This window comes from Arabidopsis lyrata (assembly GCF_000004255.2).
Source record: "Arabidopsis lyrata subsp. lyrata unplaced genomic scaffold ARALYscaffold_5, whole genome shotgun sequence".
Classification (NCBI taxonomy): Eukaryota; Viridiplantae; Streptophyta; class Magnoliopsida; order Brassicales; family Brassicaceae; genus Arabidopsis; species Arabidopsis lyrata.
The window spans coordinates 2558872-2574397 of record NW_003302551.1 but is presented as its reverse complement, the minus strand read 5'-3'; the positions used below and the strand labels follow the sequence as shown (position 1 = coordinate 2574397).

General features: G+C 37.3%; 2 protein-coding genes across 2 annotated transcripts; one reads left to right on the top strand and one right to left on the bottom strand.

Moving 5' to 3' along the window:
• Positions 1-2034: 2034 nt before the first annotated feature.
• LOC9313006 (homocysteine S-methyltransferase 1) lies at positions 2035-4378 on the bottom strand. Its single transcript, XM_021026831.1, has 7 exons — positions 4051-4378; positions 3797-3853; positions 3376-3581; positions 3139-3268; positions 2851-3054; positions 2693-2764; positions 2035-2414 (listed from the first exon to the last, which is right to left on the bottom strand). Exons 1-7 carry the CDS (start codon positions 4219-4221, stop codon positions 2274-2276), a joined length of 981 nt encoding a protein of 326 aa, XP_020882490.1. The 5' UTR covers positions 4222-4378; the 3' UTR covers positions 2035-2273.
• A 3987-nt stretch (positions 4379-8365) lies between these two features.
• Positions 8366-9739, top strand: LOC110228260 (the record flags this gene model as incomplete). Its single annotated transcript, XM_021025035.1, has 1 exon — positions 8366-9739. A coding segment is annotated over one exon (672 nt), but the record flags the coding sequence as incomplete, so codon positions are not given.
• Positions 9740-15526: the final 5787 nt, after the last annotated feature.

Sequence of the window (15526 nt, the reverse complement as noted above, 5' to 3'; positions counted from 1 at the left end):
GCCCAATAGTAAGACAATATGCAGAATACTAATAGTCATAAAACATAAAAATCATTAAATTTTGTATTGAAAACCTAAAACGACTCTCTTTGTGAAACAAAAATAAAACTTTAAAACGACTCTCTTTATGAAACGGAGGGAGTAATACTTTTTTTTATCAATAACTTTGTAGTTAGATGAAATTAAGGTCCGAAGAACCAAGTCGAAAGAATATTATTTATATACATAAAATTTATTTTTCTGTTTATATATAAGTGTCGTTTAAAGTTTTGACATATATATTAAAAAAAACTAAATATTTGTGTTAACCTTTATTACTAGTAACATTTAATAAGAATAAAATGTAATTTTATCAGAATCTGGATTAGAAAATATGGAACGATACGTATTTTAAATTAAAATTTAGGATACAAAACAACATTTAATTTGAAATAGAAAGAGTATTGTAAATATGTTTAAATTGAAATCCAAGAGTAATAAAAAAATGTAGAAACAGTCAAAGAATAATGAAAGATTTTTTGTTTTTAACGTTTTAGAACTGATATATGATGCATTCCAAAAACAAATACTAGTATTCTTATGGTCCTTTCTAATGTACAATTTTTTAGTGAAAGTGTTTATAATGGTTTTAGAAATTAAAAATACATAATTTTCTAGTAATAAGTTCCTACCGTTTCCTTAAAACATGGGTCAAAACAAGTTCTATGGATTCATTTTGTTATCTAGGACTTGCAGTTTTCGAAATTCTTCCATCTTATTGCCACTTGATTGTATTCTAGTAATCAATTACGAAGTCAAGCATTTATATATAAAAAATTTGAAGCTAAATAAAAAAAAAGTTTGTAGAATAAGAGTTTAGGAAAAAGAGGTCTCGAATTTGGGTGTTTTATGAGAGACAGAGTAGTAACCAATGTGTGAAGCGCCACGTAATATGCGCCGAAGGGGTTTTCGTGTCTTCTCTTTGTTCCTTTCTGTTTGGATTTTAGAATCTCTTTGAATATCTCTTTTTTATTATTTTCACTAGATTAGTAGATGTTTTCTTTTTGAATTAAATTAGTAAATATTATTTTCTCGGTTCCTAATAATTTTGGTGTTTAGAGTTTCTTCACATATATTTAAAAAAAAATTATTTTTTAATTATTTTTATATGTGCTATGAATGATCAAGAAAAAATAATTAATAAACAGATTTGCAAAACAATGTATTATCCAAATGTGCAAAAATTACGTTTTGACAATAAAGATAATACTAGCTATTAACTTATGTTTTTTGGTATTCATAATATGGTGTCAGCCACAATATTTTGTATGATGATCTAAGTTTTTTAGGTTTAATTTTTTATATATCCGTTTAAATTAATTGACCTTAAAAATAATAATAAGATGACACTGTAACGTGTAACCTTATACATATACGAGACAAAATATATGGTTTAATTACTTGTTTATTAACACATTGGCTAATGTACGACTACAATATTATTTCCTTGAACTACTAACAAAGGGTATAAAGTCGGTCGATATCTCGACATTTTATGTAAGTATTGTATTTGTCTTACCTAAAACGTTAAGATCTTTTGTTTTCACATGATGTACGGTTAATAATTTGTTTGTCTGTTTGTTTTTTTGCTTTTAAATCTTGATGTACAACAAACATGAATCGTTTGGTACCCACATAATTTATTTTATGAAAGTCTAGAATTTTGGTGGATCAGAAGATCTTTTTTCTTTCTTTTTGGTAATAATAAATAAAAGAATAGATACAATGTTTATTGTTTATAAGCCATAAAACCCTTAGAGAACAATAAATATGATGAACTTCATCAAAGAAACTATCTACATACAATATTTAAGGAATTTTTCGACAAAAAAGAAAAGGAATTATGTTTCTGATTTTTTTTCTAATAGTAACTCTAATTATGTGAAACAAAAATATTTACAACATAAATGGGACACTAGAACACATTTCCTATCAACTGTACCTATATACAAAATTTAAACCAACAGTAAACAATTTAAATGTTTTGAAACTATATTCAATAAATTATTCTGCTGGGTATTAAAGATTTAAATCGGGTAATTTTTTATAAAGAAAACACTTTCTGGGCCATTACATTGAAAAAGCCCAAGGCCTAGTTTGCGGATACATATCAGACAACAAAGGAAACGTGAACAACAAGAAAACAACAGAACACAGATAAATGTAGCCCTAACAATGGTAAAGCTAGTTAACAAGTTGAAAGAAGATTCAATCTTCTTCTCCCAGAAGAAAAATCATCTTCTTTTCAAATCTTTGGAGATAGCTTTAATGGTGGAAGGTGTAGTCCTGCAACATCCTCCTATGAGTTTAGCTCCAAGGTCACGCCATTTCGTTGCAAACATCTCAAATTCATCATCACCAAAGCATTGTGATGGCTGCCAAATATCACCCAAAAATCAGAAGAGATTCATTTCTTCAACCTTAATGCAGTAAAATCAGACTTATAGATCATAATTCAACAAGACTGTAACTTTTATATTCATTCATTCTAGATTCTGAATATTGAATTGCTCGGTCCAGGTTTGACTGCAAATCGTCACTGATGCAGTTCCATAGCTACTATGATTGACTTATGAGACTGGTGCGATCATTTTTCTTCTACGGATACATTTATTTCCGAAATTAGATAAAAATAAGCGAGAAAACAACATACCAGCCATTGTTTCGCCTTTCCATCCCAAACCTCTCCGCTATTTGGGTAAACAACGATTGCCTTCTTGGTCAGCTGAAAAGAAAGAAAGTGACACAGAAAGTAAGACTTTTGATGTAGGTTTGTGATACAATCTAAAAGAAGTTTAAACTACTACTTACCTTAGCGAATTTGCAAATCAGATTTTCGATGAATTGAGGAGGAGCGCAGTTTATACCAACCGCATATATATTGTTGCTTTTGTTAAGAGCTTCGAGGCATTCCTCAAAGCTCTCTCCTGATGGAGCTTTCTCACCATCTACCGATGTAAAACAGATCCATGCTGGGATCTGCACTTTCTCTTCTTCCAAAAGCTCAACGCACGCCTGAAAATTTGAAGACTTACAAAATTAAAAAAGACTGATAACAACATTTTTGTAAGAAGCAATAATAGGCGGGCAAAAGCGAACCTGAGCCTCGAGTTTATTTGGTATGGTTTCAAAAGCAAGAAGATCAGGACCAGCTTCCACTAAGACTTGAAGTCTTCTCCTATGAAAGTCTTTTAGTTTATCCAAACTTACGTTCTCACCATAGTTTCCACTGCAAGAAGAACATCGAACAACTATAAGTTCCTCATCGAGAGAATCTTGAATCTATTCAAAACCAAAATAAATGTAATGTGAATCGATTAATTCTTAAAAAGGCACCTGTATTCAGAGCCATCAGCAAGATAAGCTCCATAGCTTCCAATAGATGCAGCTACAAGAGCTCTGTTATAGCTATGTCCTGAAACTTTGCTCACTTTGTCCCAGAATCTATCACGAGCTTCAACAGCTAATTGTACACTCTTTTGTAGCAAAGACTCGCTCTCTTCTATCGCTAAACCTCTCGAAAGAAACCCCGGGATAGTAGCCTGAAAAAAAACAAGCTTTGTAATCTTTACAATAACCAAAAAAGACTTCTTCAATCTTGACGTAAAGTATCTTTCTAAGTTCTGACCCTACAAATCTTTCTGTCGTCTTAATCTTTTAATCACCAGAAATTACAAAACCTTGAACTTAGATAGATTGTTAAACACGAAAGAGAATGAACAAATCAAATAAAATATTGGGTTGCTTCAGAATTTACCTGATAAGATGAAGTAACCACAATGTCTGCACCAGCTTCCAAATATTCCATGTGAACCTAAACAAATATATTTCATCAAACTCTATCCATTATTATACAAAAATAAAAACCCAGAGATCTGTGATTTCACCAATATATCAATCTCCAAATTCATAGCTTAAGATAATCATAACAAACCCTAAAGATGGTAATTTTCAAATTTAGGGATAAAATCAAAAACCAGAAATGAGGAAAAAATCAAAAATTTCACAAACCCTTTTGATGAGTTCAGGATTTTTGATGAGAGAAACAGCACTCCACAAAGGATCATTAATGGCGGCGCCGTGATTCTCAAGCTGGGTAGCGAAACCACCGTCGACCACCGCACAACCGCCGCATTTCTTTATCAAATCTTCCAACAATGCAGATTTTTTCTCCAAACCCATTTTGAAAATTAACTCAAAACCTCTCGAAAGATAGATTCAGACCAAATCTTCTCACGAGAAATTTTGAATTTTTTTTTCTTGTCGGAAAATCGAAAAAAATCAACGCCGCTTTTGTGTTTTTTTTTTCTTCCCTATCGAAACCACAACGGATGCTTCATGTTTCCCTCTACACTTATATGTTTGGATAATGGGCTTGGCTTAGGCCCACTACAGGTATTAAATTAAATTATTTATTTTCTTCGGAATATAATCTTTTGTGTTGACGCGTTTCTCTAATCTGTAAAAATAATATTATTCCTAATTTCAACTTTGCCGACGAAAATAAATAAATTATTTCCCGTTTTTCATATATTTTCCACCGTCAAACATATGAAATGGAATTTTCTTAAAAATGTTCATAGAAATTAAACACATTATACATGCGTACATCAACTTAATTTTGATCAATTTACCTACCAAATTTAAGTACTAAATTAAAATATCAAATTATATACATAAGAATTACAAACTGCTCACACTTTTATTGTTTGTTGCTTTTTGAGAGTTTCTATTTGTCACAATACGTTTACTTGTAATTCACTAACGTAAATTCCTACGGTTTTGTTTTGTCTATTAGCTAAATTAAGATCAACTCGATAAACGAGTTTAACATAGATTAGTAATTTGATATAGTATATGGGAATTTATATGAAGAAATGGGATTTTCTTATGTTCGATTACATATGTTTATACGTTGGTTACAAAATATGAAAAGGATCTCTAAATATTATTTTTATCGACCAAGAATTGTTAACAGGTGTGGCAAAGATGTAGCCGTAAATGCAGGCATGAAGAAAACAATTTTATTTATTATAGAATTTAATAGAAACAGATAACATTAACATGTGCAAAAAAGTTGTTCTTAGTTGTTTTCAAAGCTACTATATACGATCAGTCATGTGAAAGGTATATCTTAAAGTCATTGCCAAAGTATCAATGTTCATTCTTAAAGTATTTGTAAGAGAAACATATTATTTTGTTTATACAGTTTATAATATACTAATTATCGAAATAGAGTCTTTCACATTCTCCTTTTTTGAACGCTTACAATATTGTTTTTTACAAGAATTGTGAGTCGTTTATATTTCTCAATTAATTTTATTTGGGATCTTTGTCTTCTTTTTGTTTAAATATTGGGAGCAATTTCTCTATTGGATCTTTGAATGTTGAAAAACTACAAGTCTCCGGCATGGTATTGTTTGGTGGGTCAACGATGCACATTTCTTGTGCCTTGACTTTGAAGCAAAGCATATGTGGCATGGCTTCACCGTTATTGCAACATTTTAATATCAACCATATTTTTTTTTTTTTTGAATCTAATGTTAAATTATATTCAAAAGAAAAAATAAACGGTTTTACAACTTGTGCAACGGTTTGCTTAAAGAGAAAAGTTGAGTGAACAGAAATTTTTAAAATATCAACCATATTTTTCTCTTTAATCTTTTTATATCATTTACATATTTGACGAACCCTGACACATTTTTGAATTTTGCAGTAAAAAATTGACACATTGAATCCAAGTAGCTTAGGTTTGTTCAACCATTCGTAAAATATTTACTACAAGTTAACATCATTGTTTGTACCGAGGTTGTAACAACGAATAACTATAGGATTTTCGGAGAGAACGAAGTAACTTCTTTATTAACGACGAACGAGATCGGTTAGTTACAGGGAGAAATGACGAACATACAGACGATGAGCTACGAACAACCAATGAACGTATACGCAAAGAACTATGACTAACGAACGAAAGTTTACGAAGAGAACTACGAACGAAAGTATACGCTGTGAATAATTCTCTAATCCTCTGGATATTAACCACTGGGTCTTCTTGTTACCAATAGTGTATTATTTATAGGTTAATCATTGTGACCTAAGGTCTCTTCTGTTCCCTCAGTAAATTACCATTTTACCCTCCAAACTTGATGGGCTGAATTGGAGAGACAACAGGCCCGATAAATAGTTGGGTCTCTGTTTGGGCCAAATGGCATTTTGTGGGTGAAGCCCATATCCAACAATAAGCCCCCCCCCTAGTCCAGCAGACGAGAGTTTTCTTGAATCTGGTGAACGTGTCTTCTGAATTGGATATATGTTGATTTGGCTTAAACAGGGGCGCATGGCTTTTTCCGGTGATTTGTGCCGTGGGAACGTTTTTCGAGGAGCGCGGAGCTCGTTCCGACGATTTGTGCCGTGGGCACGTTTTTCGAGGAGCGCGGAGCTCGTTTCGGTGATTTGTGCTGTGGGCACGTTTTTCGAGGAGCGCGAAGCTCGTTCCGGTGATTTGTACTGTGGATTTTTTACTTCGGTAAACGCGCGTGGTACTGACACTTTTCTCTATATATATGTCCCCTCCTTTTACTCTTTTACCACTTTCATCTCTTCACTTTTCCAAAAGGTAAACTTTCTTTCTCTTTCTTCCTTATCTCTTTTGCTTTCTCTCTTTTTTTTGTGTGGTTGTGGTTCGGTGGAGAAGGAGATGTGGTGAAAGGTTTGGTTCGGCGCGAAGTTGAACCGGTGAGGAGCTTGGTTCGGCGGGAAGGTTTGGTTCGGCGAAGAGTTTGGTTCGGCGCGAAGTTGAACCGGTGAGGAGCTTGGTTCGGCGGGAAGGTTGGTTCGGCAAGAAACTTGGTTCGGCGGCTTGCGACGTGGAGAACGGTGGTTTGTTTGTGCAAGTAAAGGAGACCAAGAGGCGGTCCGTTCGGAGAACAAGCTTGGGTTTGGTCATTACGGCGGTGGTTTTAGCGTGAACCGGTTTGAAGAGGAGGGAAATTGTGTGGATCGTTCGTTGTAACCCGCGACTTGTTTTGGTTTGACGATGAATCGCGAATGGTTAGGTATGAACGGTGACGTAGCGAACCAAGGAGTTCACTATGGGGGGAATGATGAGTTTGGCTTGTCAATTGAGGACTTTGGTGGTCGCGATTTGGCGGAGTATTCCGGTGAAGTTGATGACGGAGACTTGGGAGAGATTGACACTTTATTGGGAATGGTTCCCGTGGTTACCAACTGTGGCATCGGAAAAACTCTGAGCCAACTTGAAGAGCATCGTAGATTCGATAAGTCGAGAAAGAGCGGTGAATACGGAGGCGACGAAGTTATGGAATGCAAAGTTACCGCGAACCCTATTGGAGATGTTTGGAAGAGGTCGGTTGTTTTGGGGCTTTGTTGTCCAAAATAAGCTACGCTTGGCATCGGATCGACGTCGGTTCCTGTTGCGCGTGATGGCGGGAAATCGTTATGCACTGTAGAGAGGTTAACCGATTTATTCGAGCAGGGAATTTTTCCCGAGGATTTGGCGATTATGGTGCCGAAACCGCATCGGCGTCCTTGGAATCCTCCCAAAGGATATATATGCGTATACGAGGATTACTTCACTGACGGCCAACTTCGCTTTCCTCTCCCAGATTTTCTCGTGCAATATTGTTTTCGACGGGGGATCGCTTTTTCTCAGCTTTCTCTTGGTTCGGTTCGCAATGCAGTTGGCTTGATGATGTTAGGGAACGACTGTGGTGTAGAAGTCGATACCGATCTTTTCGAAGAAGCTACTACTTTCTCTGTTATGGCAGATAACCCGGGTCTTTGTCAAGTGAACGCCAGGTCGAGTCACAAGATAGTTCATGGGGTGAAAAGTAAGGTTGTCGACTGGCGGTGATATTATTTCTACGTGCAAGTGTCTGAGATTTCGGCTCCGGCATCTAGCTCTTCTCTTGCTACCGAGTGGAACTTGTTTCCCGGTAGACTTTATTTGGATACGACTACATGAAGTGAATGCTTGCATGGTTTTTGATCGTATTTTGTTTTCTGTTTGCAGCGCACGATCCTCGACCACGTAAAGCTCGCAACGATATATCTGTGGGTCTACGTGCGATTTGGACGAGAGGATCCTTGTTTTGGCCAGGAGTTATCAAGTCGTCTTGTATTCGTACGTTCCTTTGCTAGTTCGTTTGTTTGATTATTTCGCATTCGTTCTCTTATACGAAAGTGTTTTGCAGGTTCACCGTCACGTTTGGAGATGGGGAAAGCGAGCTGTCGATTTCCGAATTATTCTGACTCATTCGGGGTGAGTGGTATAGTGCCGAGCGAGACCGAGACTATCCAGATCGATGAAGAGTCGGAGCAAGGAGTTGTGCAGCCGCAGCTGGTGGCTGAGCCGCAGCAAGACGTAGGTCCTGATGTTTCGGGGAGAACTGCGGTCGTTCCTGGCCGTCGAGCTGTTAGCGAGGACAGGGCGGCTAGGGTCTCTGCTGCTCGTTCCGGGAAGAAGAAGGTGTCAGGTTCGACTAACGAGGCCACCTTTCGTGTTCCCCCCGATGTTGATGTTTCCTTACGTAGGAAGGTTTCTCATGGAGGCCATTCGCGGGAGTCTTCTGGTATCGTACGAGAACGGGGGAGTTCTGCTCAAGAGGTCCGGGGAGTTGACTATTCCTTCTCGTTCAACTATGAGAAGAAAAACGAACCATTTCCGGTTAGCAGGAGTTCTTGTGGTGACTTCGCAAGCAAGGTGTACGGATCTCCTCACGAGTTTCCTCCCGTTGATTCTCTCCTGGGGATGAATCTTTATCAGACTTGGGCTTGCAAGCAGATTCAGGTTCGTTGGATTTCCATTTGGACAGGTCTTTATCATTTCTCTTCTTTCTATTTTTTGAGTTCTTCGAATGATTTTTTTGTTGTTCTCAGTCGATCAGTGCCGGAAACGCTCTTGTCGATTTTTACGATCGCCGAGCGAAGGATCTTGAACAGGAAACGGTCGCCCTTAAAGCGGAGAACAAGACCTTAGGTTTTTCTGCGCAAAATCGGTTGCGTGCGTTGAACTCGGAAAAAGGAAAGGTCGGAAATCTCGAGGAGCAGGTCGAAAGGCTTACGGCACAGCTTAAGAAGGCTACTGCCGAGGAGACTAGGCTAAGGGACTCGCGTACTTCTGCTGTTCGTTATGAACGAAACCGGGCTAAGGAAAAGATTACCAAGTACACTGCCCGAATTGAGAGGTTAAGGAAGCACATCCTTGATTGTCGAGCCGCGCAAGATCCTCTGTTCATGCAGTGCCAAGCTACGGGTACTCGGAAGTGCCTAAAGAAATTTATCGCCGACGGCTTGGCAGTTCCGGATGAGAAGATGGCGGCACTTAAAGCTGATAAGCATAAATGGCGTGCGATGGTTGAATCGCTAACGATTACCGATCTTTGCGATGATGATCTTGCTCCTTTTCCGGAGTTGGCGGATGATGCACCGGTGGAGGTGACCGAGGCTGGAGTGGAGGGAGATGGTGCTTAGGTTGCTGGTGCCTTGGTGATCTCTTTGAGTATGAGGATTTGATATTCGCTATTTCTTCTTTCAGTATTCGTAGATTTTGTCCGGCTTTTTAGCTTGTTGTAGCTTTTCGGATCGGCATTATGTACGGTTGGCCCCGTGTTGGGTTTTGTTGTATTGCGGATTTTTAAATGTACTATGGTTGTTTCGCGGTTGCGGCAGCTTCTTTTTATTGATGACGTTTTCAATTTATTCTTGGCTTTGCTTGTTATTTATGTTGTACTCATTGTAATTGTGGACTAGGTGCGATCTGCAGCTCGGCTTATCCCGTCTAGTCGCTTGACTTTTACGTGCTGAGAGAAGCTTTTTGTGCCTTTGTCATTTTTGATGCAAGGTTATTCTCGGCTGATTTTTGTGCGAGGTATCCTTGGCGTTTTAAGCTTAGTTTCGAAACGTATTGTGGGGCAAGACGTCTCTTGACTTATCCTGTATACGTTTGAGCCGGAACGATGAGCTTAGTAGAAAGTAGACTAGGCGGACTAGTCGTACCATATAGGTGCGGTTCTGGTGTCCGGCTTATCATGTGGGTGCTATGAGGTCGGCAAGAACGTGCAAGCCGGAGCTTGGCTTAATATGATTCGGCCGCCTGCTAGCTAATGCGAGACTGGCTCGGCTTTTAGTCCTTACCGAAGTAAGGATGTGGATTATTTCGCCACTGCATCCATGTGGAACGCGTTTAAATCGAACTCCTGGCCAGGGAGACGATGTGGGAGCTGGTCAATCGTCGAGGCGGACTCGTTCGAAAGAGCTCGTTCGTGGTAAGTATGTTGTCGTTGATTTATACATGTAATTTGACGATGTGGGAGCTGGTCAATCGTCGAAACGGTTTTTTTTTTTTTGTTATAGCTGTGCCCAGGAAGGGCTGCCTACGTATCCGTTTGAAGGGATCAAGCCAACCGTAGTTCGTTTTTTTTTTTTTTTTTTTTTTTTTTTTAGCTGTGCTCAGGAAGGGCTGCCTACGTACCCGTTTGAAGGGATCAAGCCAACCGTAGTTCGTTTTTTTTTTTTTTTTTTTTTTTAGCGCGAGGGAGGCGCTAGTAGTAGTAGCGCTTGAGGTTCGCGGAATTCCAAGAGCGAGGGATCGGGGTGCCGTCCATCGTTAAGAGTTCGTAGACGCCGGGTCTGACGACTTTGGAGACGAAGTATGGACCTTCCCAATGAGCGCCTAACTTTCCAGCATTTACTTCGACCGTGTTTTCGAAAACCTTGCGGAGTACGAGATCGCCTTCGGCAAAGTATCGAGATTTCACCTTTTTGTTGTAAAATTTCGCTGCGGCCTGCTGGTAGTTCTGGATGCGAAGGAGAGCTTGGTCGCGCTGTTCTTCGAAGGTGTCGAGGTTATCGAGGAGCATCTTGTCGTTGAGTGAAGGATTCCGGACGAGCATGGATCGTCTGATTGTAGAAAGGCCGACTTCAGATGGCGCCATGGCCTCCAGCCCATAAGCAAGCGAAAAAGGTGTCTGGCCGGTTCCTCGGCGTGGAGAGGTACGGTGGGACCACAACACACCATCAAGTTCGTCGGCCCAAACACCTTTTTTCTCCTCGAGACGCTTCTTGAGTCCATCAATGATGGTCTTGTTTGTTGCCTCAGCCTGGCCATTTCCTTGGGGATAACGGGGTGTGGACTTACTTATACGGATACGCCATTTTGCGCAAAAACCTTCGAACTGTAATGAGGTGAACAGAGTACCGTTGTCGGTAACGATCTCATATGGTAGTCCGTGGCGGCAAATGATATGCTTCCAAACGAAATTTTGAACTTCCTTTGACTGAATACGAGCATATGATTCTGCCTCAACCCATTTAGTGAAATAATCCGTCATGATCAGGAGATATTTCTTTTGGCGGGATGCAGGAAGGGGTCCGACGATGTCCATTGCCCAGCGCATGAACGGATATGGCGGTGTAGCAGTTCGTAAGAGTTCTGTTGGTGCATGAATAATGGGGGCGTGACGCTGGCATCTTTCGCAACGAGCAACAAACCTCTCGCAGTCCGAAATCATGGTAGGCCAATAGTGGCCATGTTTACGGATTCGAAGTGCTAATGCTCGACCGCCGGAATGATTACCGCCGGCGCCTTCATGGATCTCACGCATGACTTGGAGGGTCTCATCACCGGAGATGCAGGAGAGGAGCACTCCAGCAGCGGTCCAACGACAAAGATTACCGTCAAGGAGTGTGTATTGTGCGCTGCGCGCTCGTAGACGTCGAGCTGCCCATTTGTCAGCTGGCACGATACCATCGGCAATATAGTTGCGGATTTCTGTTTGCCAATCGGAGTCAACCGGGTCGGCTTGTGGAGTGATTGCAGATACATTGTTTGGTAGGACAAGTTGAGTGCTGGCGGAACGAGTTGAAGCTGTCGGTTTGTTGAGCAAGTAGACGATTGGATGCACGTTAGGACCGATGGCTGGTGCGGGCGGTACGGATGCTGCAATAGGTAGATCGATGCTAGGCTGATCGATGCGTTCGACAGGGATGATGCGATGAAGGTCGGGATCAGACGTGGATGCAAGTACAGCTAGCGCATCGGCGGGCGCATTGTCACTTCGTGGAATCTTATTGAGTTCAAAGAGTTCAAAGTTGCGGGACATCTCTCGGACGACTTTGAGGTAGGCGTCCATCCGGTCATTTTTAGCTTCATAGTCGCCACTGAATTGATTGGCAACAAGTTGCGAGTCACAATAAGCTTGGATTTTTTTGACGCCGATCCCGTGAGTGAGGCGTAAACCAGCGATCAATGCTTCATATTCTGCTTCGTTATTGGAAGCTGGAAATGCTAGTCGGAATGATTGCTCAAGAATTTCCCCTGTTGGCGACTCCAAACGTATACCAACAATCATCGTTTCCTAAACAGCGGAAGAAGGGCTTGGTCGTTCTCGTTCGTTGTGGTTGTTGAGGTTAAAACATAAGCAATCCCTGAACTAATCTGAAATTAACTAATAGTATTAATTAGCTCAAAGTGTTACTGAACTCACAAACTAAAAACTCATCCGATCCTTCTCCACATTTTTAACCAGAAATTACTGAATGAATAATTACTTTCTTACAATATAATCTTTTTTGTCATATAAATTTGTTATTAACTAGATCTCATACTTATGGTTCATACTTTTTTAAAAGAATCTAACTATAATAAAATGAGTTTCGACATATTTTAAAACTTAGATATATATAGGCCTTGAATGGTTACTAGTTTTTAAGTGGTTTTTGGTTTTTGTTTATGGAAAAATCTAATTTTTTACCATTCAAGAATTTTAAAAATTAGATTCCCTAAAATTTAGGAAAAATAGTTTTTGATTGGTTTCTCTAAATTTCAAAGAGAAACTTAAAACCATAATTTTGAGGGTTTTGTGGAAAACTTCTTTTTTCAACGTGATTATGTTTCATTTTTGATTTTTTAATTTTTATATTTATAGCAAAAAACCAAAAACCAAAATCCACTTAAAAACTAGTAAACATTCAAGGCCATAGTATCATTTTGATAATTTTCACTTTCATATGTCAAGCAATCAATATTTTCTCACTAACCTATATCCACCATGTTTTAACTACTCAATAACAACAGTCTTGTAATCGATGATATGACTCCAATTGTAAGCTTTGATTCTTACAATTTAGGCCGTAGATTTGTTGGCCTTGACCATGATGACTTTGGCAAAATAGTGTAGAAAAAAAATTATTGTCCTAAACAATGTTATGTTAGCGTAATGGTCTCACTAGCCCAACAAAAAAAATTAATTTGTAATTTGGGCTTTCCGTGTTACGTGCTTTGGGCTTTTAGTAACATACAAAGCCTGTTGTTATTCCTATTATCTCAGAATCAATTTTTTCTTTCAACATCTTGGATCATATTTTTTTTTAAGGTGCAATTGATTTTATTGATATATTGACCAGACCATCTCTCAATATTGATAAGATGTTATATACTACCAAATGAGCTAATCTAGAATAACTATGTAATTGATTGCTTGATGTAAATAAACCTAATTTTTATTTCAAATCATTCGAAATCACTAACTTCCACGTTTTGATAAAATTTTCCATCGAATGATAATGACAATTGAAAATAGCCACTTAATAAAACCAAATTATACATCGACTTCATGCATGTCAAATCTCAAATCTCCAAAGAAAAGTAGAAGTGTCTTTTATTCGCTCGACTTTCTCACAATTAATCTTAAGAATTCATTTTATATTCTGTCAACATCTTAAGAACTAAATTAACAAAAAAACACCAAAAAAACATCTTAGGAATTCATTTTAATTTGTCGAAAGAAAATAAAAATTTGGAATACGCACGTTCAATGTATATCCATTATTCTATTCAATAAAACGAACTAATAAAATCCAAATGCAGCTACAGTCTAGACTAACTATGTAATTGATTGCTTGATGTAAATAAACCTAATTTTTATTTATACTCTTTATATTTAAAAAAAAAAAAACAAAAGTTCAACTATATACTTTTTATATTAAAGATAGTTGAAAATTTTGGCAAGACTTGTAATATACGCAAAGGTTGCTTTAAGAAAAGTAGATCAATAGATAAATGGTTTAAGAACCAACGCAATTAGAGCGGCAATAATTGGTGCTACTGTTATCAACTTATCATCAACCAAACCCATTAACCTCTCTATCTTGCATTATTTTTGTTCACATTTTGGACCATAAAACATGTAGAACTTTTTAAGAAAACTTTACTGATATAATTCAAAAGAGGATAAGCCTAAACCCTAACACAAGGTTTCACTTTCTCTTAGACCACTTCATTTTAAATCCTCCTTTTTTGAGGTTGAAATGTCAATGATAATTTGATCAAAAACCAGTGCATTCCCAAATAAATTTTCACAATATTTACTTTGCTTTAATATATCCATGGCCCGATCTTGAGGTGTTCAATACAAACAAACAGAGCTCTTTACGATCCAAACCGAAAAATCTAGCCGAGTAACAGGCCAACTAAAATGGAAAAATATTTATCAGCTACACGAACGAGACTTCATCACATCGTTCACACATGCCGACTTTAAACTTGTCTCAGATAGCAATCCAACCTTTTGCTTGCACATAAGGACATCCCCGAACTAACATAAGTCATGTTGCAAACACCATAACCATCTAATTCCAGTGTACTGGTTGCCGGAATCTGGCGTTGACCACGTTGACCGGCATTGACCAAAAAATATTTTTTTTTCTTTTTTTACCACAAAATAATATTCAAACAACCGAGAAGAAAAAAATATTTTTTTGTGGTAAAAAAATGATTGCCAAAAGGAAAATGTATATTTTGCTATATTAACAAAATAAAAGTATATAAATTCATTTTTTCTATTATTTCTCTTTAATATATAAACACCATAATATATGCTTTGATTTGTGGTGTTTATATATATATATCAAAGGTCATATATTTTTTCAAAAGAAAAAGATATATTTTGTTTTTAAAAATAAAACCAACATTTGAATTTATAAGAAAATGATTGCCAAAAGGAAAAGGTATATTTTGTAACAAAATATAGCACATGAAAAAAATATAGCACAAGAAAAAAATTATGGTCTATTTTTTTGTATATTTAGTTATATTACAAAAAATTTATAAATTCATATTACACAAATTATATTACAAAATATAGCACAAGAAAAAAATTATGGTCTATTTTTTCGGTATATTTAGTTATATTACAAAAATATATAGAAAAATTTTGTTGTATAATTTTTTAATGGTATATTTATTTTTGCTATATTTTGTTATTACTTAAAATTACTTAATAATTTATTTTTTTTAAATTTATTTTTTTTTATCAAAAATAAATAAAAAGAAAAAAAAAATATTTTAAAAAATATTTTTGGTCAATGTCGGTCAATGTGGTCAACGCCGGATTCCGGTAACCGGTACACTGGAATTAGATGGTTATGGTGTTTGCAACATGACTTATGTTAGTTCGGGGATGTCCGT

What these genes read in the sequence shown, in the direction of transcription:
- LOC9313006 (XM_021026831.1), bottom strand. Translation starts at nt 4,221, where the DNA reads ATGGGTTTGGAGAAAAAATCTGCATTGTTGGAAGATTTGATAAAGAAA. An exon ending in CAAATAAACTCGAGGCTCAG is followed by an intron (nt 3,055 to 3,138) that starts GTTCGCTTTTGC and finishes TCAAATTTTCAG; the next exon opens with GCGTGCGTTGAGCTTTTGGA. An exon ending in TGATTTGCAAATTCGCTAAG is followed by an intron (nt 2,765 to 2,850) that starts GTAAGTAGTAGT and finishes CTTTCTTTTCAG; the next exon opens with CTGACCAAGAAGGCAATCGT.